Here is a 27,194-nt window from a genome sequence, read left to right as displayed (position 1 = left end):
TTTTAGTGTATGTTTTAACGTTTCTTTCCCTTTTTAAATGTTGGATCTCTAACTTCTGGGTTTTCGCTATGCCCACACTTCAAGAAACAACCTTATCATACTTAACGAAGAATTTGTCTATTCTCAATACTATCAACTCAACCTTTCAAGCACCTATGAAGTACTTAGCTGTTCAACTCTATATCCTTTGCGACACTAGATATGTCAGTCTCTAAACAATTTATGGAACTTTAATGCGTGTTAGATGGTACAACTGAAAATGAAACATAGACAGGCAAATTTTACTAACACGAGAAATAGAGACTAGAGAGCAAAATACTAGCTTTGTTGCTACTATGCTCTCACAGGTTTGTTACTTTGAAATGAGATCCCTTGCACATTTATACTTCTACATTCTTAAAATCAATGTTGATATCAAATCTATCTAACGGTCAAGAAAGAAGCTCTAGATTCTTATTCCATAATTAGGATATTTATACAAGAATTTTCTACGAAAAAATTTGTCTCTACAATCTTCTACAATTATCTAACCACTTAATATTTTAGAATATTGTCTCGTGTCCTTTCTCCAAATTTCGCGTGCCTATAGCATTGTATAATCTTTCATCAAACATCTTCCACGAACGTTTTAGAACTTAGTCCTCATAAAATTCTCGACAATACTAAAATCTTCTTGGATGCACGCACCAACTCAAAATTTACGTTGTTCATGCTTCCAACTTCTTCACTTCCTGTACAGCCTTCGTCCCCTATGTTTGTCTTCGACTATATTTGCATGAGCCTCGTAGGCCTTGCTTTCAGGCAAGAGTGTTGTGTATTACTACATTCTCAGGTCTGCAGCCACATAACGAGGGTTACGCACTATGTTTCAAATACAAAGGTGTAAATAAAATCAAACTTCAGGTGTTTTATTCTTGAAATGGAAGATTCCATGTCTAATTGGTATGAATATGACATTTACTCAGATGAGTTTGAACCAAAAGTTCATATTATTTCTGGCATTGCAGGAAAAGTATATAATAATAATAATAATAATAATAATAATAATAATAATAATAGAATCAAACCAACCCAAAGAGAATGCACTAGCAGTGTTCCAAAATTCAATGTTTAGTGGACTCTTTTTTGCACAGAATAGTCCTTCTGGTCCTCCTGTATGAAGGCTATACTATCCCCCAGCAAACAATTTACAATTTCAAATTTGCGATAGTGCTGCGAATTTCTGCATAATACTTGCATCCAATCTCCTTCACACACACACAGAGACACATTAGTTACAACTTACAACTATTCCGGCTCAATATAAGCCCACTGTATCAAGCTCAGCATCTGCATTTACAAATATCTTGCTATTCCTGCATGAAAATTGCTTGCCGTAATTCTTCTTATTGAGAATCATCTTGAATACACTGAACAAGATTTTCCATCTTCTCTGAGTATTATAAAGAGGAACTACTGGACAAGGCAGAAAACAATTTACGGCGCTTTGTAAATCAGCTGATGATTGCATGTCTGAATCCTGAAGTGAACCTGTACCAAAACACTTCAACTGCTGATATGCACAAAATGGTTGACTCATGGATTCCGCATTGCAAAGTAAGGTTTTTGCAACTTGAACAGGAATATTGGAAGGTTGCTCAAGCATAATATTCACAGGGTCGATCCTATGAAAGTATCCATCCAGGTTACTCAAGCCTCTAATAGAATACTTAGATTGCATAATACTTAGATTGTACCATCAGTTAATGGTACAATCTATGACTCAGCTATTAGATGTCAACTAAGTAAACTTGGGTGGCAAAATCTAAAATGTGGAGATGTAAATGTTGGTTTATGTAGGGATAATTTCCACCGAACTCCAAGTACAAAACTGGGCTCAGTTTACCTATTCATCGACACCACCAAGGTTGAGACAACTCCAAAAACCACCACCACCACCGCCCCACTCCGGTTGCTATAGGTTGGGAAAGTGAAGTCCAATGATGTGCCCACAAAGATTAACTACAAAGGTCACAGTGAAGTAAAGCAAGAAGCCGAGAAGAAAGTCTCACAAAGAGAAGGGAAATAGGCACACACCATGGAGGTCGAGAGGAAGATGGGATTATATGCCAAGTAAATGTCCAAAATATGTAAGTTAGGTTAGGGTTAAATTGTGGACCAAAACAAGGCTCGACTCAATTTAATTGGGTTTCAAATTAATAATATAGCCTTCCAAAGGAATGGGGCGAACCATGAGCAACACTATTTAAAATAGGTTGCTTCGAACGATTCATAAAAAATGTGGATTGTGTTGTCTCGATAATTGTGTCGATGTACTAGTCAATCATATGGCCAAGGCCGATTGATAATAAAATCGAGGTTATATCATAGCCCGGAGAGGTCGTTTGACAACAAATTGTCTATCAGTTTAGTTGAAATTTTCCTTATGTTCCTAAAAATATTATTGACAGTGTGTTTTAAAAATTAGATTACTACATTTTTTATTAAGTGCAAAATGACCATTTTTTTTAACTGATGATGATTACACTGCGTATATATTTTTTTAGTTTTTTTTATTTAATGGTTTTTTCTCCTTATTACAAAGTCTGTCGCAATGGAAAACAAACTCAAACGTGTTTTTCATCGTTTATCAATGATTTTTATACTTGTTCCGATGTTCGATCCTTGTCTCATTTGACATTGAGCTGAACATTGTTCGGAGTTACTTCAAAATAATTTAACTTTCACTTTTACAACAAATATGTCCTCCGTACATAATAGAATAATAGAATTATATAATTTGTACTCCAATGGCACTATACCGATTTAACTTTTCTCGAGTTTCAAATATATGATAATCATATGATTGAAAACCTACATATTGATAAAACAATGGTTGGGGCCGAATTGTTTGCTTTACTTCGATGATGAAATGTACCGTGGTTTCACTATCTGATATTGCTCAATAGTGTCCATTATTTATCCACGTCCTCTACTAACTTATCAACACTCCAAGAGTAAGGGATTTGATGAGAATCATATTTCGAATCAAGATTTTTTACTTAGCAATGGCAATATTGCAAATCGAATAAAAGCATATGTTTGTGTACGCCATTGGAGTGAAGAATGCGACCTACTAATCCTTTCGCAAGCGTTTATGTATTGTAATTACTTATTGAAAGGTGAGAAAAGGGACCAAACACACACAGAAACAAAGGGAGAGAGGCACTTAAAGAATTGCTACATATGATTCAATATGGTACGAAATATAGTAAGGTTCAAAAGATAAATCTCATCTGCAAACATAATCGCAGCAATGCAGAAGGGAGGTCAAGGTAACAAAATAAAGCACCCAACCAACACATAAAATAAATTAAAACCATAACTCTTAGAGGCTTTTAGATTGCATCCAAATAATCACCTGGCTGCCAAGGACATCTAAAATTCCACTATAAGTGTTCCCAATTCATAAGAATGGCGCAGTTATCATGAACTAATATTCTTTAGATGAAGTTTTAATACTCGCTTACACTAAATATGTAATAAAAAAGCTATGGTTTGCAGACAAGAAAGCAATAACCTCTCTCCATGTACATTGAACCAATAAAGGAGTAAAACTTCAGCTCTAATCAATTGCAAAGAAGAGTAACTATTTGTATATATTGTAACTCACAAATGGTTTTGACTTCCAAAATTAAAGATTAATATTAATTTTCAGTTTTAATTTTAGGTTTTAATACAAAATTTAATATCAGAATTGTTCACAAAATATTTTCTTTCAGTTAAAATTACCGCAAGTGTACAGTTCGTTAACAAGTAATAAAGTGAATTTTTAGAGTCTGAATATCGTCTCATAAAGATTGAGTAGTTCAATTTTACCTAGTGTAGCCTTAACCGAAATGAAATTACTCAATATAAATATCTACCTAAATAAACCCTAATTTTAGGGGGGGGGGGGAACCCCTAATTTTATGAAAACCCTAATTTTGCAAAATTGAAGATTGGAATGAATTCAAGTATGCTAAATGATAGTTTAATGAGTTAAAATGTAAATTATATGTTAGAGTGCGAATTGGTTGTATTTAATGGAAATTAAAAACAATAGGATCACGATTTCTCATACAATTATCACCTTAACACTAATTTCACAATATGACAACACACTTCAATTATTGACGAATCAGTGCTTTTAACTATTCAATACTCTCTCTCAAGATGTATCGAACCTATTTTTACATATCACCGGCCTATATTTATATGACAAGTGCATATATAAAAATGCACGTGGTCTTATGAACATTTAAAAATTTGCGTAGGGCATAGCGGTATGTTTCTATCCCCTATCGGACCCTACGATAATTTATATTATATAGAAACTATTCCAATTCTCTCAAATGCAAAAATAAGTTATCTAAATTCACACAATTACGGGCCCTTAATTGAGAAAACAAAAATTGCATATAAATCATTCAAAACAATCAAAACGTGTCTTTAATGTCAAATTGTAAAACTAGAAAATTAAAGATCAATTCACATTGTACATCGATCTCCTAGTACATGAAAATCTAACATAACATTGATAAACTATAAGAATACATCAAATCTTGGAGAAAGAATATCACCGGATTATGAATACTTGATAAATCTTGAAAATTCTTGTGCAATTCTTCGTTACTCGCGCTCAAAATCCTCTCCAACATGTGGTTTCTTGCCTCCTAATGCATTCTCCCCCAAAATATGATGGCTCTAGGTTTTTATATCACTCCCAATCGAGTTCCAAAAGAATTATAACGCAAAAAGGAAACTGCAAAATCGGCTCTCAGAATATACCTATGCGATCGCATAGGTTTATGGAAATTGGCATTTTAATTCTCTGCCTTGGTATTCGCGACTACATAGGAGTTTCTACTATGCCACCGCATAGTAGGACAAATTTTCAAGTTATGTCATGTTGGTCCTCAAACTTCATTTCTCCACTTCTTGACCTCCTCTCGTGTTTCTAGTTGTTCCAATATTCCATTATGATTTCCAATTGGTATTTTGCTCGATCAATTCCTTGATGTGTCCATTGGATCAACTTTCAAATAATTGCACTTTGGTCCCTAAACTTTCACTTTGATTCATTTTGGTCATTTTTGCTTCTTTTTTTTGAAGATTCCATCAAGTCCATCATTATACCCTACAATCCAACAATTGAATGAATTTAAGCCACAATTTAATTATTTTGCTCGTAATTTAGTCATGTTTGTGCATTAAATAAGTGCACAAAAACGCACTTATCAATAATGTAGACAAAATTTAATATCATAATTTGGATTGTAACTTTTACTTAAATGCGATTTAGTTTCACGAATGTGGGGGGTTGAATATGTCCCTATAAGAGGGATATACATTTTACGTTATACTATTTTGGCAACTCGATAAAGGCTCGTACTTTATCTTTGTGTGCTTTTGTCCATAAAAGGAGAATTAGCTCTCAGCTATATAAGTTTTATCTTGGAGCCGTGTTACCTTTCTTTAGTGCGGATACTTTCAACACTACACTGCTTCAAAATAGAACTCATATAGCTTATAGCTGTTCTCATTTTATGAGTAAGATCACAAGGTGATAAAGAACGAACCCTTATTGAGTTGTCAAAATAACAAAATATAAAATGTATAAGGAGTATTTTCAAGCTTTTCTATGTTGCATCAATCAATGAAATTTTCCATCCCTTTATGGGGTAAAATTCAACCCCCACAATCATGAATATTAAATCATTCAATTAAGGTTTTTAATTTTATTAAATCTAAGATTTAACAAAAAATAAAATTATAATATTATTTTTTTTAAAATTAAAACTTTTAATATTTATGTTACAACAGTACAAGCAAACTGAGAAGTATGATAATTGACTAATAATATTATAAATTGATGTCAACTTTGTTCCACTGTAAAGGTTACAAGGCTAAAAAGGAGTACGATCCGACAGAAAAACGTTAAGTGGCAAAATGTTATGGAAGATGAAAAAAGGATGAACATGTGGTGGCCATTCAGTATCATCTTAGCATAATTATGTCACCAGCACCTGGTTGAAGTGTGTCAAACAACTCAATAGATGTAAAGGCTCCATTAAAGGATTCTAAACACAGATATTTAAAATATGATATGGCACAGTTTATTGGTTTTCTAATGAAAATGAATATGCAAGGAAAACATTTAGTAGAAAAAAACGTAAGAATGCATTAGAACGGAAACGAATCTACTGAAATACAAGAGCTACCCCAGCAAGCAGAAGAAAAATCTTCGAACTATCTCAATTCAAAAGAATCATGGAATAATTCAGCGAGTCCATGAACACTCTTTGAACTCAAAGTCAAAAGTTGGAATGGCATTAATCATGCACGAACCAAATGGTAGAAACAACAGTCATGTACATTGATAGACAACAAAAACAACGAAACTGCATTCTAAATAAATATGGAGTCGGCAATAGCCTATAACTCCACTTATGTTTTTCCATAGCAGGTCAAAGTCCAGATAAGAAATGCAATAGTTGATATGTTTAAAACCAACATCAGACATTGTCAAATCCATAACACAAATCCTTGTACGCATTTCTTGCATCTTAATAAAAAGCCAAAGTAAAAGTTAAGAAACTAATCCAGTGGAATAAACTACCTAAACTAATGCAACAAACAAGAAACTTTCCCTATTACTTTGACAATCCATACCTATTTAAAAAATATGCATTCCTCCATAGGAATTATATCAAATTCTCAGTTATTTGCTCATAGGAGAAAGAAAAATTGATTTGCTATTCTTTTCTTGGACTTAAAACATATTAGATCCCACAAAAAAACCTTCAATAAGTGTGAATACCTGCAAAACTTGGTAATAGAAGTTGTTATGCCTTTTATAAAGAGGCTTCAGATCATCTCCAACATGGTAGCCAACTAAGTAAATCAATAAGGCCCGCACACCATATCACCTCTGATTTGGCCGAGTGAGGCCATATAAGATAGTCAAGGTGATGCATCATTTCAATGAAGGTGCCATGTTGAGGTCGACCATCTATGGATGAGCCGAAGTTTAACGTACGCTGCAGGGAAGAAGTGCGAAACTCCTAGCCTCCATATTTGCAAAAGGCATCTTCTAGTTCACATCTTCTCAAGAGATCTTTCATACAAGATCCGCTATGATTGATTGATATGACAACTTAGTGCAGTAGCACTTTTAGGTCAAATTGTAAGTCTACACACAAGGGGTTAGACCTAGGGTTCAGGGTGACAATTTTTCAGAGAGATTAAATGCCCATAAATATTCCTAGCTTATGATGGAACAATTAACAGGTTGGCCATCGGGATGAGGCCACGTGTCTTTCCATCCAACGGTTAACATTTCACCCCTTCTCCTATAAAAGCTCACACATTGTGTCATTTACAAATAATACAACTTTATACATCCAAACTAAAAACTTTCTCTCTATTCATTTCACTTAAGACCCTCTCGGATTTGACTTGATTTATTTAGTGGTTCACGTCTCTAGCAAGTCCCACACCCCCTCACTTATATATTAATTGACTGGACCGTCGAAGTGCATGCGATCGCCTCCCCTACTTCGGAAAGGGCCACATGTGTCTTATGATCTGTCCAATGTGCAAGAGTAAAAACTTATTTGGAGGAGAGAGAACTCGGATCTGTTGGCCACATCATCCGTATATTTTTTGAGATCGACAGAAGCATTTAGAAACCTAAAGTTAGGGATGTCAATGAGTCAAGCCGAGTCGGCTCAAGCTAAAGTGTGGTGACACTTAAATGAACACATGGATGTTTTGTTATAGAACAAAACATTGGAGACTCGCCGAAAGATTTCACATGGATAACTATCTGAGTGTCAGTGGTTAATCTCTAACGTTCGGTAGTGGAATTGGTCCTTTGACTTGAGGTCATCATGGTACCTTATATGAGGATAGTCATATTTTGACGGTGTTGGATGTTGCTCTGCAAAGGGCCGCTAATACGACATGGTATGTTAAAAATAAGGTTGTGAATGACCAATAAAGGATTCGTCACTCTTAGATAGTAAGAGATCATGATCTGCATTTCATTCAATTAAGTCGATAACGAAATTCTTGGCCAAAGTGTACTCATAAGTCGAAAAGGAGTTTTTGACTTATATTGACTTAATACTGAAGTGAAAGATATGATCGATATTCTGGATTGACACACTTCCATATCTCGTAATTGATCGGATCATATTGACGAATGGATTATAGTTTCACGGTAAACGAACGAGTTTGGTTTTGTCATACCACATGATATTCCCCGTTACATGTATTGCCCTGATACATTGCCAGATATCAATCTGGGATGACGAGTGTAAATTAATGATAAACTAAAAGGGTGTTTTAATTTATTAATTTTGATTGGATCAAAATAATATTTCACGTTGTTAGGTATCGTGATCGGGAACCTGATGGGTCGCACACAAAAGAGAATTGGAAGATTGCAATTTGTCAATTAATTAATTTAACAATCATTATATAAATTAATTAATTGGGTTGGTTATTTATTGGCCCAAATTAATTAATTGGATTAATTAATTCACAGACCGAATTTAATTAAATGGATTAATTAAATATTGAACCGGACCAAGTTAGGCTCGTTAGGGCTTATATAAATACATGGCTAGGGTTTTCAATCCTGATGGTTTTTTCTCATAATTATTCTTGCTAGCACAAGAGGAGAAAACCCTGTAGCTACAATCTTGTTTTCTGTGTGGATTACCGTTGGAGACTATACAATTGGACAGCTGTGGGTGGCCAATCAAGATTGCTGGAACGAAAAGAATAGCAAAGAAGTTTGCAGATCTGGAAAAGGTACAATCTTATCACAATTTCTATCTAAATACAAAGACGATTCTTAGTGGGAATCGAAATATGTTTTAATTTTCCGCTTTGCATGTTAAGTAGATTCCCAACAGTGGTATCAGAGACTACTTTGTGTTTGTTAGAAATTTTTTAATATGTTTGAACAATTAAATGTTGATTGTTATAATTTTTCATGGATCTAGCAATTAAGAAGAATTTTTTTTTAATTGAAATTTGGTTCTGATTTTGAAGAAACAAAAAATAGGAAAAACCGACCACAAAAGTTGTCGCCTGGTGCCGCTACGATAATAGCAGCGCTTGAAGCGCTGCTGCTGGGCGGCAAGAGTTCACTGCTTAACAGCAGCGAACTCGTGCCTGGTCTAGTGTTTTAGACCGGGGCTTGGGCTGACGGGAAAAAGGGAGGCGCCGATCGTTGCCGGCGTCACAAAGAAGGAGAAAGAAAGGGCGAAGTATCTAGGGTTTTCAGAGAAACGAGTTGGGTGATTTTGGGGGATGGGGGCCACTGGTGCAATTTCTGAAATTGTGACCCCTTGTCTGCAATATTATAAGATGGGTCATAATGCAATTTTAAAATAAAGGGCTTCTGTGCAATTTTGACTTTTCGAGGGCCCTGTTGTTAATTTAAATCTTGGATCAGATTGCAATTTTCAAAAGTGTTTTGAATTAAATATTAAAATGGTTTTAAATTTGATTTTAAATGGGTTTGACCTATTATTTCAAATTTTGACACAAATTAAAATTTCATTTAAAATTGAGGACTTTTTATATTTTCGTTAAGATTAGATTTTAACTTAAATATTAAACTTTGACCCTAAATTGAATTTTATTTTATTTAAGAGTTTTTTCCTAAATTAAAATGTTAATTCAATTTAAGTTAGAATTGGATTCTAATTTAGCGTTTAATTAAAATTTGATTTTAATTAAATTATCCATCCTAATATATTCTTAGAATTAAAGTTAGACTCTAATTTGATATTTAATTAGAATTTGATTTTAATTAAATTGTCACGCCCTAAAATTTTATTTAAGATTAGAGTTAGACTTTAATTTGGTGTTTAATTAAAATTTGATTTTAATTAAGCAGGTTCGGCCTAATATCTTATTTAATTAAAATTTGATTTTAATTAAAACAAATTCGCCCTATAATCTTAGAATTAGATTTTGACTCTAATCTCGTTATTTAATTAAAATTTGATTTAATTAAATTCAACTGACTTAAGTTATGAAATTAGAGTTGAACTCTAATTTGATATTTAATTGAAATGTGATTTTAATTAAATAATTCCGCCCTATAATTATGGAATTAGAGTTTGACTCTAGTTCGGTATTTAATTAAAATTTGTTTTTAATTAAATATGCCTGCTAATTAAATAATTGATTAATATGGTTAATTAATTATTTAGTTGTTCCGATCCATTTGTTTAAAAGAGTTTAGACAACCTTAATTGCTAGAAACTTGAAACGTGTTAGCATATAATATTAGATATTATATATACATACATTTATGTGATAAATGTATTATTAGTGGACGATTATGGACTCAACCATATAGATGTGTTGAATGGTTAATTTTTATTCTTGTCGTTTTGTGGGCCTGCGAGCTCTTAATTGTTTTGGGCCTGCGAGTCAGTTATTATTGTTATTATTTGGGCCTGCGAGCTCTTGATCATTTTGGACCTGCGAGTCCGTTATTATTATTGTTGCTATGGGCCTGCGAGTCCAATTTCATTTAGGTCTGTGTGCCAACTAGTATAAGATACATGTTGCAATTGGACTAATTGAAGAAACAAGAAGAGGAGGAGACCATGGAGATGGTGCATTGATACTGATAAAGGTAATACCCTATAGGAATTGACCAACTAGTCTTCCTTATGGCTCGGGAAGACTAGATAGTAAAATTCATAATCGTCCACACTATTTTATATATATATATATATATATAGTGAAAAATCAGAGTCTCAAATCGTCTCAACTTGTTGAGTACACTCAAGGCTAGTCTATTAGGGATATGTTTAACACTATGAAATATTTGATATTTCTGAATGACGGGTTTGACTTAACTAAAATTTATCTTTTGTTGAGTATACTCAAGGAGATAGATTTTAGAGACATGTTAAGCTAACACATAAGATGTGTGAAGATAAAGAGTTGTCAACTTAATGATCTGGAAGTTGTATGGAGATACAATTGATAATAGTATCTACCCAAATGTTATATTAAGGTTTGTTGAGTACACTCAAGGTCTTAGTATAACAGATGGGATCCCAGCCCACTGGGAATCGAGTATGGACTCCATAAATTTATGTGAGAGGGTCATAAACTTGTATTAAACAGTGGGAGTATAATTAATTTAATGAAAGTCCATGTTAAATTAATTGATACATTTTATGTATTATTCTTTTTCTTTTCATCATTTATATTTGTTGAATCGTGAGTAACCATGTGTATTTGAGAGGCATATTGGATGCCAACAACCAAATTAAATCTTCTTGATTGGCACTGCAATTTGAGAATTGTTCTTAAGCATGAGAAAGTTGGTTGTCTTTAAGTAGCCATTTTCCAGAGACATCTGGTGATGACCCGATTAAGGAAGAGGTGGCTGCTATAATAAACGCAGTGATAACAATAGTAATGCAACATATGTAATATCTGCAACTATGTCACCTGAGTTACGAAAGCAACTTGAGAGTATAGATGTTAACACATAATTCTTCATTACAAAGAGTTGTATGATAATAATCATGTGTGGAAGGATATGAGACTTTCAAACAACTATACCGATGCAAAGTGACAAAAGAATCTTCAGTCAATCCTCATGCTGAAGATGATTGACACAAGAAGTATCTCAACTGAGTTCAATTATTAACTATGAACTAAGTATTGACTTAGCTCTACAATCTCTGTTATAGAGTTATTCATACTAATTATGAATTATGATATGAATAAGCTCGAATGCATACTCATTAAGTTGCTTGACATGCTTAGGACTGTTAAGCTCTTTATCAAAGTTGGTAGTGGGCAAACCATTGATTCCTCTAAGAGTGTTAAGAGGAAATCTAAAGGGGTTTTAAGAAAGCACCCAATATGGTTAAGACAGTCTAAGCGAAGGACAATACCAAATCTAATGACCTTTGGTTTCATTATAGAATGAAAGGTCATTGGAAGGAATATTGCTAGGCTTATGTCTATTTCATTAGCTTCTCAGGTATTAGATACCAGATGTGGATCTCATATTTATGGAGAAACTAAATGGAACTAGACCACTACAAGTGGGAGAAGTTAATTTACACGTTGAAGATGAGCAACGGTTGCTGCGTTACCTATAGGAACATACTTCTTGCCATTGCCTTTTGGTTTAGTATTGGAATTAGAGAAATGTCGCTTTGTACCCACCATAGCTGGAACATTAAAATGAACTTCATGTTTGGACATGAACTATTTTAATATTAAGGACAATTGTTGTTCTTGTTTATCTTGATAAAGATCTTAATGGCTATGGTAAATTACAAAACGATGTTTATATTTTTTAATACTAAGGATTCTATAATGAGTATAGAAATTATAAGGCATAAATGCGATAATCTAATTATTATCAAAATCTGGACTGGCAGACTTTGTCATATAGATGAAATGCAATTCCAAAATTACATAAAGATGTATACTCGGGATTAATTGATTTTGACAAGTACAAATTATGCATGTCTGGCACAATGATCAAATCTTCTTTTACTTGAAAAAAAGAAAGGTCGGCATAATTACTGGTCTAATGTATAGTGATGCATATGGACTCATGTCAATTGATGTCAGGTAATGTTTCTCTTATTTCATCAATGATCATGTATACTTGATGAAACTCAAACATGAGACTCTTAAAAAGTTCAAGAGATTCAAACTAGAAATAGAGAAACAAATAGGTAAAGATACCCTTACATTAAGATTCGATCGAGTGAGAGTAACTTAAAGATAAAATATAGACTATCTAAGAGAGAATGAGATTCTCTTGCAGTGGACTCATCCACATACACTGCAGCATAGTGGTGGATCTAAAAGGAGGAATCATTAACTATTAGATATAGTGCGATTAATAACAAACTATGCAAATCTCCAAAAATCGTTTTGGGGTCATGCACTGATTGCAGTGTGTAACACATTAAAATATGTCACATCTAAGTTGGTTAACAGAACTCCATGCGAGTTAAGGCAATAGTCCCAATTTATCTAATATGGAAGTTTTGGGTCATAACGCTTATTTGAAGCTCCTTAAATTGGATAAGTTTGAGATTAAATTCGATAAATACATATTTGTGGAATATTCAAAGCAGATATTTGAATATAAATTCTATTATTGTGAAGAAAGTCTTCATCTCACGATATATTGTCTTTTCAGAGAAAATGTTTACTCTAGGGGAGGACAGTGGGAGCACAATAGAACATGAAAGAGTTCAAGAGTCCACAGATATAGTTAACCAAGTAGATAAATTCGAGTTTGATCTCATATCCGATATGGGACATACTCTTGATCAGGAAGTAAAGACTCCTGAGGACATGTCAGCTCTATGTGAATCTAGTAGGATCATTCGACCTTCAAGAAGGTGCAAATCCATAATTACTAATTAGGTATTACTGATCCAGGACAATGAACCTGCTAGTTGCACCAAAATAAAGTCAAGTGTTGACTTAAAAGAGATAGCAAGAGGCCATGATACTCAAGATGAACTTTGCGTATGTGAATAAGGTTTGGACCTTGGTCGAGCCTCCTGATGGAATAAAACCCATAAGTTTTTGTAAATAGTTTACGAGAAAAAAGGTCGATATGGATGGGAATACCCATATATATAAAGGAAGGGTAGAAGCAAAGGTTAAGTATTGACCTTGGTGAAACCTTTCTCCTGTAGCCTTGCTGAAGTCAATTAGGGTATTGTTTGCAGCAGTTGCATACCGTTACTATAGGTTAAGAGAAGTCTCTTGGAACTGAAAGCTTAGATTTGATGAAAAAGTCAAAGTGTTTGATTTTATCAAATTTGAAGACAAATTGTGTGTTTACAAAAAGATAGTGGGAGCATTGTCATATTCCTAATATTATGGAAAACGACATCCCTATATTTCAATCGTTGAAATAATGATTGTTAAAGGATTTATTTATGAACGATATGGGAGAAGCAACTTAATCTATAGAGGTAAATCTAGAAGATTGCTTAACTCATTTCAATTTACATAGATAAAATCTTGAGAAGATTTCATATGGAGAAACTGGCTTACTCTTAAGCGGTATGTTGGAAAGGTTCCAAACGTGAAGCAACCGTTGATTCAATAGTAGAAACCTAATACATGATTACTTCAGACGTAGTAAAGAGTTGCAATATGGATCATGATACTCATAAATGAACTTGGAGTAGTTCCTGATATTGTTGATCACATGCCATTGTATTGTGATAACAATAGAGCCATTGCGAAAACGAAGGAACTAAGGTCTCATCAATAATCCAAACATGTATTAAGGCGGTATAATCTCATCAGAGAGATAATACATAGAAATGATGTAAAGAGAAGAACAAATTCTCACATTTAACAATATTGCAGATCTATTGACAAAGAGTTGTCGTAGCATAAATCTAATTGTCATGTAGACTTATGATATTGGATACATAAATGATTGAATCTAGTGCAAGTGGGAGTTTGTAAGTATTATGCCCCAGGTCCAATCAACTTTGGACATAAATACTTTTGATATATAATTAATACAATTTAATAGCAGATCTATTATTTAATTAATAGACAATTAAATAAATAATAGAGTCCGTAGATTCAAATCTTCGTAATTTATTTATCACAAGGAGTTGTGATTGTGAGATACAAATTACATCTGATTGAGTCTTAAATCGTCCGTGATCGTAAGTAATAACGAGATATGGATATCGTTATTACGGATAGACCATCACGTGTGGCGTTTCTTACTTATGAAGTAAGTAGCTGATCTCACAAGCTAAAGTGTGATGACACTTAAATGAACACGTGGATGTTTTGTTATAGAACAAAACATTGGAGACCCGTCGAGAGATTTCACATGGATAACTATCTGAGTGTCAGTGGTTAATCTCTAATGTTCGGTAGTGGAATTGGTCTTTTGACTTGAGGTCGTCATGGTACCTTATATGAGGACAGTCATACTTTGGCGGTGTTGGATGTTGCTCCGCAAAGGGCCGCTAATACGACATCGTTCATGTATGTCAAGAATCGTATGAAGGTTGTGAATGACCAATAAAGGATTCGTCACTCTTAGATAGTAAGAGATCATGATCTGCATTTCATTCAATTAAGTCGATAACGAAATCCTTGGCCAAGGTATACTCATAAGTCGAAAAGGAGTTTTAGACTTATATTGACTTAATAGTGATTTGAAAGATATGATCGATATTCTGGATTGACACACTTCCATATCTCGTAATTGATTGGATCATATTGATGAAGGGATTATAGTTTCACGGTAAACGAACGAGTTTGGTTTTGTCATACCACATAACATTTCCCGTTACATGTAATGCATTGACACATTGCTAGATGTCAATTTAGAACGGCAAGTGTGAATTAGTGATCAATTAAAATGGTGTTTTAATTTATCAATTTTGATTGGATCAAAATAATATTTCACGTCGTTAGACATCGTGATCGGGATCTGATGGGTCGCACACAAAAGAGAATTGGAAGATTGCAATTTATTAATTAATTAATTTAACAATCGTTGGATAAATTAATTAATTGGGTTGGTTATTTATAGACCCGAATTAATTAATTGGATTAATTAATTCACGGACTGAATTTAATTAAATGGATTAATTAAATATTGGACTCGACCAGGTCAGGCTCGTTAGGGCTTATATAAATACATGGCTAGAGTTTTCAATTCAGATGGTTTTTTCTCATAATTATTCTTGCTAGCACAAGAGGAGAAAACCCTGTAGCTGCAATCTTGTTCTCTGTGTGGATCACCATTGGAGGCTGAACAATTGGACAGCTGTGGGTGGCAAATCAAGATTGTTGGAACAAAAAAAATAGCAAAGAAGTTTGCAGATTTGGAAAAGGTACAATCTTATCACAATTTCTATCTAAACACAAAGACGATTCTTGGTGGGAATCGAAATCTATTTAAATTTTCCGCTTTGTATGTTAAGCAGATTCCCAACACATTAGACGATTCTATTGTACGAAATCTCAATCAATGTTCACAGAGCAATACGATTCCACTGCTTATGCCCTTGTTCTACTTTTTTGGGCAAATATAATGCCAATTAAAAAAAAAAATTACTTTTGCCCTCTTCTTTTAGACCAAAAGTTATTATTATTATTTTTTTGGTTTAAATTCACACAATTATTCAGATCCCAAGGATCAATATTATAAAAAAGAAGCAATAAGAAAAATCGAATGTAAAGAACAAAAGTTATCACCAAAAAAAAAATAAAAAATCGTGAAGATATTCTTGGAAAAAAAGGTACTCACAGCCTTCTCACGAGTCCCAGGTTCAACATGAAATCCTTGCCTTGATACCGTTAACGAATTATTTCATTAATAGCCCATCAATTTATACCGTCCATTTCAACAATCTACCTCAATAAACAGGTGAATAAATGAAAAATCAGCATAACAACCGCACATAAACCATACGCGTGTACCTGAGAATGAATTTGTAGCTTAGAGAGGGCACTATTGTTCAATAAAAATCCCAGTAGAATCAACCAAAAAACGTAGTGTGTAATGTGAGTCTTTTGGCTGAATGTGCCGTGCAATTATTACGGAAAAATTTGCACTATTGATCCAGTTAAGAAATAAAAAATAAATAAAAAAATTGCACATTTTGTCACTAATATTTGGAAACTTTTACTACTTTATCCACAACTTACAAACTATATCAATTTGTCACCAATCTTTGCTGACCTTTGCAAAATTAATCTATTTTAATGTTTTTCATCTTATGTTAAAACACCATGTGAATTTTACATAACTTTATTCCCATTGGCAAAAATAGTCGCACCCCACTTTATAATATATCATTTCCCTCCAAAACTGTTCACAACCATTCCAAATTCATTCTTGATTAGTTTTATTAATCCCAAAAGAGCTATTTTAATTCTATGACATGTGTAAATTTTGCTGTTAATGTCATATAATTTGCTAAACTTCTGTAATAATTATGTTAGAAATCAAGTGGTAAAAAATTATCCACATTATTTATTGAATTATAGTGTAAGTCAACTTTTGTTCGTTGACCCACCTCTCGCTCCAAACTCATTTAATATAAAATCAGGCTGCCCCTCTATTTGTTATTTCTCTATGTCTTATATTTAATTTTTTGTTATTGGAGGGTTGATAATGATATATATGACAGATAGGGGTGAAGTTGAATATATATAACGAAATAAACATGTAAATGTTTGCATCATGATTTAGTTTTCTCTTCTTCTTCTTAGAATGAAACTTCTTAAATGTTTGCATCATGACTTCTAAAATGCACGTGTTATAGATCTATCGGTTGGCACAAAAAACTCAAATTTACATTTGGTCGTGAAATTCAGAACTTGGCAACATTTAGCAAAAGCGAGTGAAGTATAAGGCTTATACAACGCAGAATAACAATTTCTAAAACGAGAAGGTATAGCTGAACAATCAGGACCATGATGGTGATGATGGCGGTGATCACCTTCAAGTTCATGACCTGAATGAGGGTCGACTCCACGGGTAAACTTTTCTTGTATGCCAAAAAAATAATAAGGTTACTATGATCTTTGCCATGTCTATGCAAAAAAATGTAGCTTTCTCTTCTTCTTAGAATGAAATCTTTATTCTCGATTTTATGAGAATTTTTATGGAAGTTTTTGCTTCTCTTTAGGTGGAAGTTACTTTTGCCCATGGACACGCACATCTATACAAGGATTATGTCAACGATTATACATATTTCTTACTTTAGTGTATGTTTTAACGTTTCTTTCACTTTTTAAATGTTGGATCTCTAACTTCTGGGTTTTTGCTATGCCCACACTTCAAGAAACAACCTTATCATACTTAACGAAGAATTTGTCTATTCTTAATTCTATCAACTCAACCTTTCAAGCTCCTATAAAGTACTTAGCTATTCAACTCTCTATCCTTTGCGACACTAGATATGTCAGTCTCTAAACAATTTATGGAACTTTAATGTGTGTTAGATGGTACAACTGAAAATGAAACATAGAAAGGCAAATTTTACTAACACGAGAAATAGAGACTAGGGAGCAAAATATTAGCTTTGTTGCTACTATGCTCTCACAGGTTTGTTACTTTGAAATGAGATCCCTTGCACATTTATACTTCTACATTCTCAAAATCAATGTTGATATCAAATCTATCTAACGGTCAGGAAATAAGCTCTAGACTCTTATTCTAATTAGGATATTTATACAAGAATTTTCTACGAAAAAATTGTCTCTACAATCTTCTACAATTATCTAACCACTTAATATTTTAGAATATTGTCTCTTGTGCTTTCTCCAAATTTTGCGTGCCTATAGCATTCTATAATCTTTCATAAAACATCTTCCATGAACGTTTCTCGACAATACTAAAATCTTCTTGGATGCACGCACCAACTCAAAATTTACGTTGTTCATGCTTCCAGCTTCTTCACTTCCTGTACAGCCTTCGTCCCCTATGTTTGTCTTCGACTATATTTGCATGAGCCTCGTAGGCCTTTCTTTCAGGCAAGAGTGTTGTGTATTACCACATTCTCAGGTCTGCAGCCACATAACGAGGGTTACGTACTATGTTTCAAATACAAAGGTGTAAATAAAATCAAACTTCAGGTGTTTTATTCTTGAAATGGAAGATTCCATGTCTAATTGATAAGAATATGACATTTACTCAGATGAGTTTGAACCAAAAATTCATATTTATCCTAGCATTGCATGAAAAGTATAAAATAATAATAATAATAATAATAATAATAATAATAATAATAATAATAATAATAATAATAATAATAATAATAATAATAATAATAATAATAATCAAACCAACCCAAAGAGAATGCACTAGCAGTGTTCCAAAATTCAATGTTGAGTGGACTCTTTTTTGCACAGAATAGTCTTTCTGGTCCTCCTGCATGAAGGCTATACAATCCCCCAGCAAACAGTTTACAATATCAAATTCGCGGTACTGCTGCTAATTTCTGCATAATACTTGTATCCAATCTCCTTCACAGACACACACACACATTAGTTACAACTTACAACTATTCCGGCTCAATATAAGCCCACTGTATCAAGCTCAGCATCTGCATTTACAAATACCTTGCTATTCCTGCATGACAATTGCTTGCCGTAATTCTTCTTATTGAGAATCATCTTGAATACACTGAACAAGATTTTCCATCTTCTCTGAGCATTATAAAGAGGAACTACTGGACAAGGTAGAAAACAATTTACGGCGCTTTGTAAATCAGCTGATGACTGCATGTCTGAATCCTGAAGTGAACCTGTACCAAAACACTTCAACTGCTCATATGCACAAAATGCTTGACTCATGGACTCCGCATTGCAAAGTAAGGTTTTTGCAACTTGAACATGAATATTGGAAGGTTGCTCAAGCATAATATTCACAGGGTCGACACTATGAAAGTATTCGTCCAGGTATGAAAGTATCCGTCCTGGTTACTCAAGCCTCTAATAGAATACTTAGATTGCATAATATGAGGCAAAGACACGTTCTGCTGCAAATAGGAAAAATTGTTGAAGTTTTGAGAACTTAAAACCTTATTGCCATTAGAACTCCCTTCCAGTTGTAGGTATGAAGAAGATTGTTCAATGGATAAGCGTGGGACAAGATCCATAAGAGAAGCCTCATCGTCAAAAGTGACGACTTTCTCCCGATCTCTATATGCAGATATTACCAAGTTATGGGCATCAGCCTGGACGAGAAATGGGCAATACTTTGTTCAGAGAGAATTATAAATCCAAGAAACAAAAGACATAATTGAACAATAAATGGAAGATTTCAATAAGAAAATAGAAAAGGAAGCATGCCTTCTTTGTTTCAGACAGCTTATCACTGGGAATATACTGGCCTTCGTTACTTGTCCTACAACATTAAAAACAACACCAATCTTTTGCTGAGATCCAGAAGGAGTGTACAAGTGCAATTTCTTGTCAAGCACGCATGCCTGAGCAAGCTCAATATAACTTCCCACATTTTAGTAGACATACCAGTCCCAAGGATCTAGAGGAATTGCAACATACAAACTACTATAATTCCTTAACAAATTATAAAGCACATTACGGGGAAAGCAAACGACAAGGAAATGGATGTTGGTAAAGTATTAACAAGTGTAATGAACACAACAACATAAAAATCCTAGTCAAGAGGATGAAGCCGTGTGAGGAAATGCAACATGGAAATGTAATATAATCCACATAATATAAAAGCCTTAAAACGAATTATCATTTGTGATGCAAAAGAGATTACTATTGTAATATGTTTTTATCATAAGCAAAAATAGTAGTATTGATTATTGATTGCACAAAGCTCCAAGAAAAATAAAGTAGTTTGAATCTGCAGAAAACAGTTCTTATATTATAAAATCAGGAAGTCCTTCATAGTTTTTACTCTTTCCTGGCTCAGGCATTTGTGAAAAGCTCCATCCTTTCCAATTTTTTCCAGCCGCCAGACTTCATCAAAAAGAAACGGAGGGTAGTGCTTCTTGTATGCTAGAGGAAAACTAGTCAATCAATATTTTCATACAGTAATTTTTATAACAACAATGATATGCAAATTATCAAATGTAACAATAATCCCTTCCTCAATTTTTATTTTTTTATTTTTTTTGTACATTCAGACCAATAAATAGGGTTGGACAAAATGTCCAGACCAGACCAAACCAAACCAAACCGAGTGATTTGGTTCGGTTCTACGAAAAAAATTAATGGTTTTGATTCTTCGAACCGAAAACCATTTGGTTCCGATTCCTGTTCGGTTCTAATGCTAGAAGCAAGAACCAAACATAATTTATAATTATATTTTTTGTATGAATCTAATTTTATATTAATGGAAGTCAGTCAGCCAATTAAACGTATTTAGCTCATTAATTTTTTTCTCTAATAGCCATAGCCGTCTAGCCCAAAGGGTTAAGAGAAACCCAAATTCCCAATTCCAATTTGTCTCTCAACATTCACCGTCTCACTCTAGTCATCGACGTCGCCTTCCAATCCATCATTGTATTTGTCTCTAAGGACACTTTGAATTTTGAGGTAGTGAAGTTTGTTTGTTTATAAATACACATAATTTCTAAACGAAAGTTGACTCTTTTGTTGGAATATCTTCATTTTTAGAATTTTTCGAAATTCACCTTTACAATGCCACGGTAGAGGAAAATAGGCAGTACCACCATCACTTTTCCCAATTTGCACAAAGACATCATCATCCCACACCATTCCTCGTTTAGACAGTGCCACTTTTCCTTGTTTGCACACGGACATCATCCCACATTTGGACAAAGGAGGATATTGAACTCGATATTATTAACTTCAACCAAGCTACAGTGTCCACAAGGATGATCGCACAGTTGACACAACACACACACATGGGTCAGGATTATTTTATTCATGGGGGACCCACGCCTGGGCCATGAGTGCGCTGTCATCCTCGCAATAACGGGGGTTGATTGGCTTAATTCTATTAACTTTTGGCAATGACTCATTGGTTTATATTTTATTTGTTAATTTAGACTTTTATAACCTGATTATTGATAATTTGAACTTGTTAAATGTTTGATGCTTATATTTTTTATTTAAGTACATATTACTAACTTATAAATATTGTGCAAGACTGAAAACTTAAGTAATAATATTAGTCTACTAGAACCAGACCAAACCAAAACCAAATGGTTTGGTTTTGTTTGGTTCCACTTTTTAAAAAAAAAAACATCGGTTCCATTATCAAAAAAATCATTGGTTCATGGTTCTGTTTGGTTCTCTTGGAACCAGAACCAAATGGAACCACGTTCACTCCTACCAATAAGTCCATCGATTGTTATAAAAAAGAACCAAATCACTTGAACCTAGATAATTTGCCCACAGAAATCTTAGTAATGAACAGTGGTGTTATAACTAAAGATTGAAGAACTCGAATTAGAAAAAATATTAAATTGAAGATGTTTGTAATGAAAATTAATATATGTAAAAATCTACTATTTGTTACGAAAACGCCATCAAAGCACGAACAAACAACATTAATTGAGATTTTACGGACTGCATTATGCTTAATTTGAGGCCAACTTAAAAAAAAAAAAAAAAACACTTATAAGTTCAATAAAAGCTAGAAGAAAATAAAAAGGAATAGAAATTTTGTTCATTGCATTATTCTCAACACTAAATGATGCAAAAAAGATTTCATTATAAAAATGAAGTCAAGATAATGTATTGAGGCAAAAATGAATAAACAAACATCCAGTAAAGAATCATACTCAATGTTTTTTGGAGGGTACAACAATTCCTATAGTGGATAGCAACACCTTCGACCATTGACAATTCAAAAATAAAATTCGAATCCATTAAATTTTGATGGTTCACATGAAATGTCATCAAGACAGAAGATGTGCATTTTGATAACCTAGGTAGTAAATTTCACTGCAACAGATTGGAATATTGCATTCTGAAATAAGGAAATGATATCAAGGATAGCTTAGATCCACAAACATATCTTGATGGTTCACCATACTCATTGTTATGAATATAGTACAACTAATCTACAAATAAACCGTGACAGGAATATTGTACTCGTAAACGAGTAATATCCCTCCATTTTTCTAGAAGTAACTATAATTATGGAAAGGAGAAAGCAATTAAACCACTCACATTCTCCTCAGTGATCCCTAACAACGCAGGATTCTGATCTGGCTTCTCTTGTTCTGATCCCATCAATGCAGTCTGCAACTTTCGCCCCAAGCTTGAACTTACGTCTTCTCGTCCAGCTTGAGTTGTCAGTAAAAGGATATATCACCTAGCACACCTATGCCATCTTGAAGATTCAAAAATACATCCCCAGTCAGAAGAGATTTCTTGCCTTTCCTCGCTTTCACTATATTATTTTTAAATTCTTCAAATGTCCAATTTTCTCCTTCATCACCATCAAAATCTCCCTCAAGAACTACTATTTCCATTGTTGCAGAGCATTATGGACCACTAGAAACAAGTTGGCCAGTGAGAGAATCAACCAAAGCTACTTTCAAAGTATTCCATTCTTCTGCTTCAATCAGGGTCCTGGTCAATACTGGGAGAGTTATAGCAGGGTGGAACCAGGAATTTTATCCAATGCGGGCAAAATTTAATTAAAGTCGAACTTTTCGGTCATGGATTTAATGATATTACAACAACTCTAAAAATGATATAACGATAACATTAATAAGATGATCATCTTCTTCCTTATTTTAGGATCAGTAGAAAGTTATGTAACATCAAAATCTATTTTATTCGATATTTCCTCATCAACATTTTCTGCGAACGATTTTCTTTTAAAGAACCTCTCCATTGGCACTTCACACTAAAATAAACCACAAGTGACAATTAAATACTAATTGATAAGAAAATAACTACTAATATTTACAAATTGATAGAACACCAGAAAATCAGCACTCATTGTTTAACTAATTGATAATAATCAAGATTTCAAGAATCCATCACAATATTACCAATATTCAATTAAGAAAGTTTTTGTTGCAAATTTGAGGGTCCAAAGAAATGTGGCTTTAAGGAAAGAAATGAACTTTGAAAATATTTTCTTCAAAAAAAATGGCTATAATTTTCTCTTGGGTTTCAACTTTTTCATTTTGGATTGAGGTAAATTAGTATATGGGTTAGGCTATAAATAAATGAGATACCCAGTACTTCAACCAAAAAATACCCAATACTTCAACCCAGAGAGAGAACAAAAAAAAAAAAAAAAAAGAATTGGACTGAGTCCAGCCCGCACCCTTGAGTTATAGCATGCAAGAAATGTAACTGTAAGCACCTTGATTCATTATGCTGTATGTCTTTCCCATGACTCATAGAAAGATAAAAAATGAAATCAGAGACTAACAGGATGAGCAAAATCAATATCAAGATCACGATACAGTAATCCAGTTTTAATAATATTAGTTATTTGACTATAGAATCCAATGCCATATCGTTTTATGCTGTTCACATATTTTGTTAATGCTGAGTCAACTTCCTCTTTCACATGTAAGCTCATATTGAATGAATCACTTAATTTCAATAAAGAGGCATTACAGTGAGTCTTAATATTTTATGGAAGCACTAAAAAGTAAATCACCTGACGGACTACATATCTGTGAAGTATTCACATTCCGAGAAGAGAACATATGCATACATTTAAGCAAGTAATAAATTCAATCAGAGTAGTCTAGAACCTTCCACAACCATTTGATACAGTTTCTGGAGATTTTAGAAGCAAAGATATAAGCACATGCAAGTCTAGTTTTCAGGAACTGTCTGAAGATGCACAACATTTTGTCTGCTCTCAAAGAAATATATTCTTAGGACACACATGTAAACAAAAAAACTATGTAAATTTATCAAGAAAAGAGTCAGTAACATCGTAAACAGCTTTTTTTATAAGATCATCTAAAATTATTAAACTACACAGGTTATGTGTTAACAATCTCGATCTCTTAGAACTATTGTATTCAGTCTGGCTCCAAACCTACCACTAATGCTGTATGTTGAAGCATTCATCATCTCCCAAACCACCTATAACCAATATAACATTTACACAAGCAGTCCAGGTTGGTTGACCAATCTTACTCTTTCTGTCTGATTTATGTCTTACCCTTTTTAGACAAAGATCTATCACACTTGTTCAACCTTTCTGCCAATCGAAATTTAGTTACTTCTCAAGGGCACAATTTTAAGTCTACCTTGAACAATCTTAAACTAATTTTCTCCTATAAATACAATGTCTCATTTAACGTGCTAATGTCTAATTTAATACCTTTTTTAAAGGTATATCCACCTTTTGACACACATTTAGATACTTATCATCGTTCCTCTAGAGCTAAAATTTAATTAATGTCAAGTAATGCACACCAAACATGCACTCTATTCACTTAGAGCATTTCCATGAACTACTTCATTGCTGGAGCAGTATGTTCTACCAACAACGCCAAAAGTACATCCATTCCTCCCTTTTTATTAGTTTTTCTCCTCCTTCATTAATTCAAAACGAAATAAAAAATAAAAAATAAAAAAAAAATATATATATATATATATATATATATATATATATCAAAATTAAAAAATGGTAGACCCCCTTGCAAATTTACATAAAGCCATCCCCAAAAATTGTTAAACACCAAATCTCATCATGAATCCACACAAAATTTAACATCCCAACTATTTTCCTTCCATAAAAGGGAATAAAAACTTGCTCTACCTTCTAAAAGAAGTAGTTCTTCGACCCCATTTGTCCTCAAACGGATTTCCTTCAAATGGAGGGTTGGCATCCTCTTGCTGCTGATGCTTTTGTGACATTTTCAAAGCCCAAGATACAAAGCACTAATTTCACTATGCTTCGATATACTGTACCATGTAGAGCTAGAATAGCATTAAAAAATTCATGGACCTGAGATTGCGATAACAGCGTTGTTTGTTGAGCAAACGTAAAGACCAACATGCGGTATCCAATGAAAATAATTCAACTACACTATGAATACAATATCTACAACTTTTTATGATACTATTCACTGTCACGTGCATTGCAATAATTTGTATTTATCGTATTTTTATTAGTGTATGAATTTTAGTTTTTTGGAAAGTTTTTGAAATAATATCTAGAAATATTTCCATGATATAAGAAATGATTGCAAATTATTTTTACAATTGTAACAGTATTGTGTTATCTAAAAAAAATATGCTTATATATTTCATACTTGAATAAGAAATATACGATGTTATACAAATTATTTGGCTTGTATTCTTTGATATTGTTGATATGATTGAGTTGAATGTGAAAATTATATTTCTAAATTTTGTGTAATTCAATATTGAAAAATTGAAGATTGAGCACAAAAATATAAATCGACTTGCATATTCATATGCGTTTTATATTTTGTCCTTCATATATTTTAATATTTATTTTATGCTTATGTTGAAAAAATAAAAATCTGAATTTTTTTTCTAACATTCGATTCGGTAAGTGAATGTATGGCGTTCTGCATTCTCTGTATTTATAAGTGCAAAAATCGGTATATACGTTAAACTGCAAATACGGTAGGTAGCACATACGGGAAGCTGCAAATACGATAAATTACCTGCATATACAATAAGCTGCAAATACGATAGACAGCATATATGGTAAGCTGCAAATACGGTAGATAACATATACGGTATTGAAATTTATTGTAGTGGACAAAACCAGATTCATTCATATCGTATATGCACTTTACATACCGTATATGCAGTATACCGTATTTACAACATACCGTATTTGTATCATACCGTATTTACAGCATACCTTATTTTCATCATACCGTATATGCAGCACACCGTATTTACAGCATACCGTATTTACGCATATCGTATTTACAGTATAAGCACTTTACATACCGTATGTGTAACATACCGTATTTACGCTTACCATATTTACAGCATACCGTATTTGCATCATATCGTATTTACAGCATACCGTATTTTCATCATACAATATATGCAGCACACCGTATTTACAGCATACCGTATTTATATCATACCATATATATAATATACCATATTTACATCATACCGTATTTACAGCATACCGTATTTGCACATATTGTCTTTAGATATCGTATTTGGCATATATTGGTTTTTGTAATTCAATATTGTTTTTTTTTTTATAATTGTATATTCGGGAATAAAAAAAAAGTGATTAAAATTTTAAATGTGTTTTTTTGCTGAAGATAAAAATGATTTTTTTATGTTATTTGTAAATATATAAAATAAAAATGAATTTTTTTATGCTATTTGTAAAAAAAATTTATTGTAATTTTATTAGCATAATAAAAAGATTTATTATGATTATTTAAATTTTTTTAACACAACACAATAAATTCATACTTTTAACTGGTGACTGCAAAAGTATTTTGTGTATCAATAAAGTATTTTCCATTCAAACAATAATGCCAAATTTTTTTAGATTCTTTTGTTGTTAGCAATGATTATTTCTTTGAAAGTTTTTTTTTGTATTATATTGAAGTTAAATTTCTTCTTGTAATTATATTTTGTAATTAGATTTAATGCATATTTTTAACTAATAAAATAACAAATTAAACAAATATTAGGTTGCA

At 33.0% G+C, this 27,194-nt stretch overlaps 1 protein-coding gene and 1 pseudogene across 1 annotated transcript; both read right to left on the bottom strand.

Moving 5' to 3' along the window:
- Positions 1–19,475: 19,475 nt before the first annotated feature.
- LOC111401182 (calmodulin-binding protein 60 A-like) lies at positions 19,476–21,306 on the bottom strand. The gene is made up of 5 exons (XM_023028837.1): positions 21,222–21,306; positions 20,483–20,583; positions 20,040–20,095; positions 19,903–19,957; positions 19,476–19,787 (listed from the first exon to the last, which is right to left on the bottom strand). The coding sequence occupies exons 1-5, from the start codon at positions 21,304–21,306 to the stop codon at positions 19,476–19,478; spliced, it is 609 nt and encodes a 202-aa protein (XP_022884605.1).
- Positions 21,307–22,241: 935 nt separating this feature from the next.
- Positions 22,242–24,778, bottom strand: LOC111408220 (annotated as a pseudogene).
- Between the last annotated feature and the right edge of the window lie 2,416 nt (positions 24,779–27,194).

The sequence above is a fragment of the Olea europaea genome, chromosome 1 (genome assembly GCF_002742605.1).
Source record: "Olea europaea var. sylvestris chromosome 1, O_europaea_v1, whole genome shotgun sequence".
In the NCBI taxonomy this organism is placed as follows: domain Eukaryota; kingdom Viridiplantae; phylum Streptophyta; class Magnoliopsida; order Lamiales; family Oleaceae; genus Olea; species Olea europaea.
Note: the sequence above shows the minus strand (reverse complement) of the source record. Positions and strands in the feature narration are given on the sequence as shown.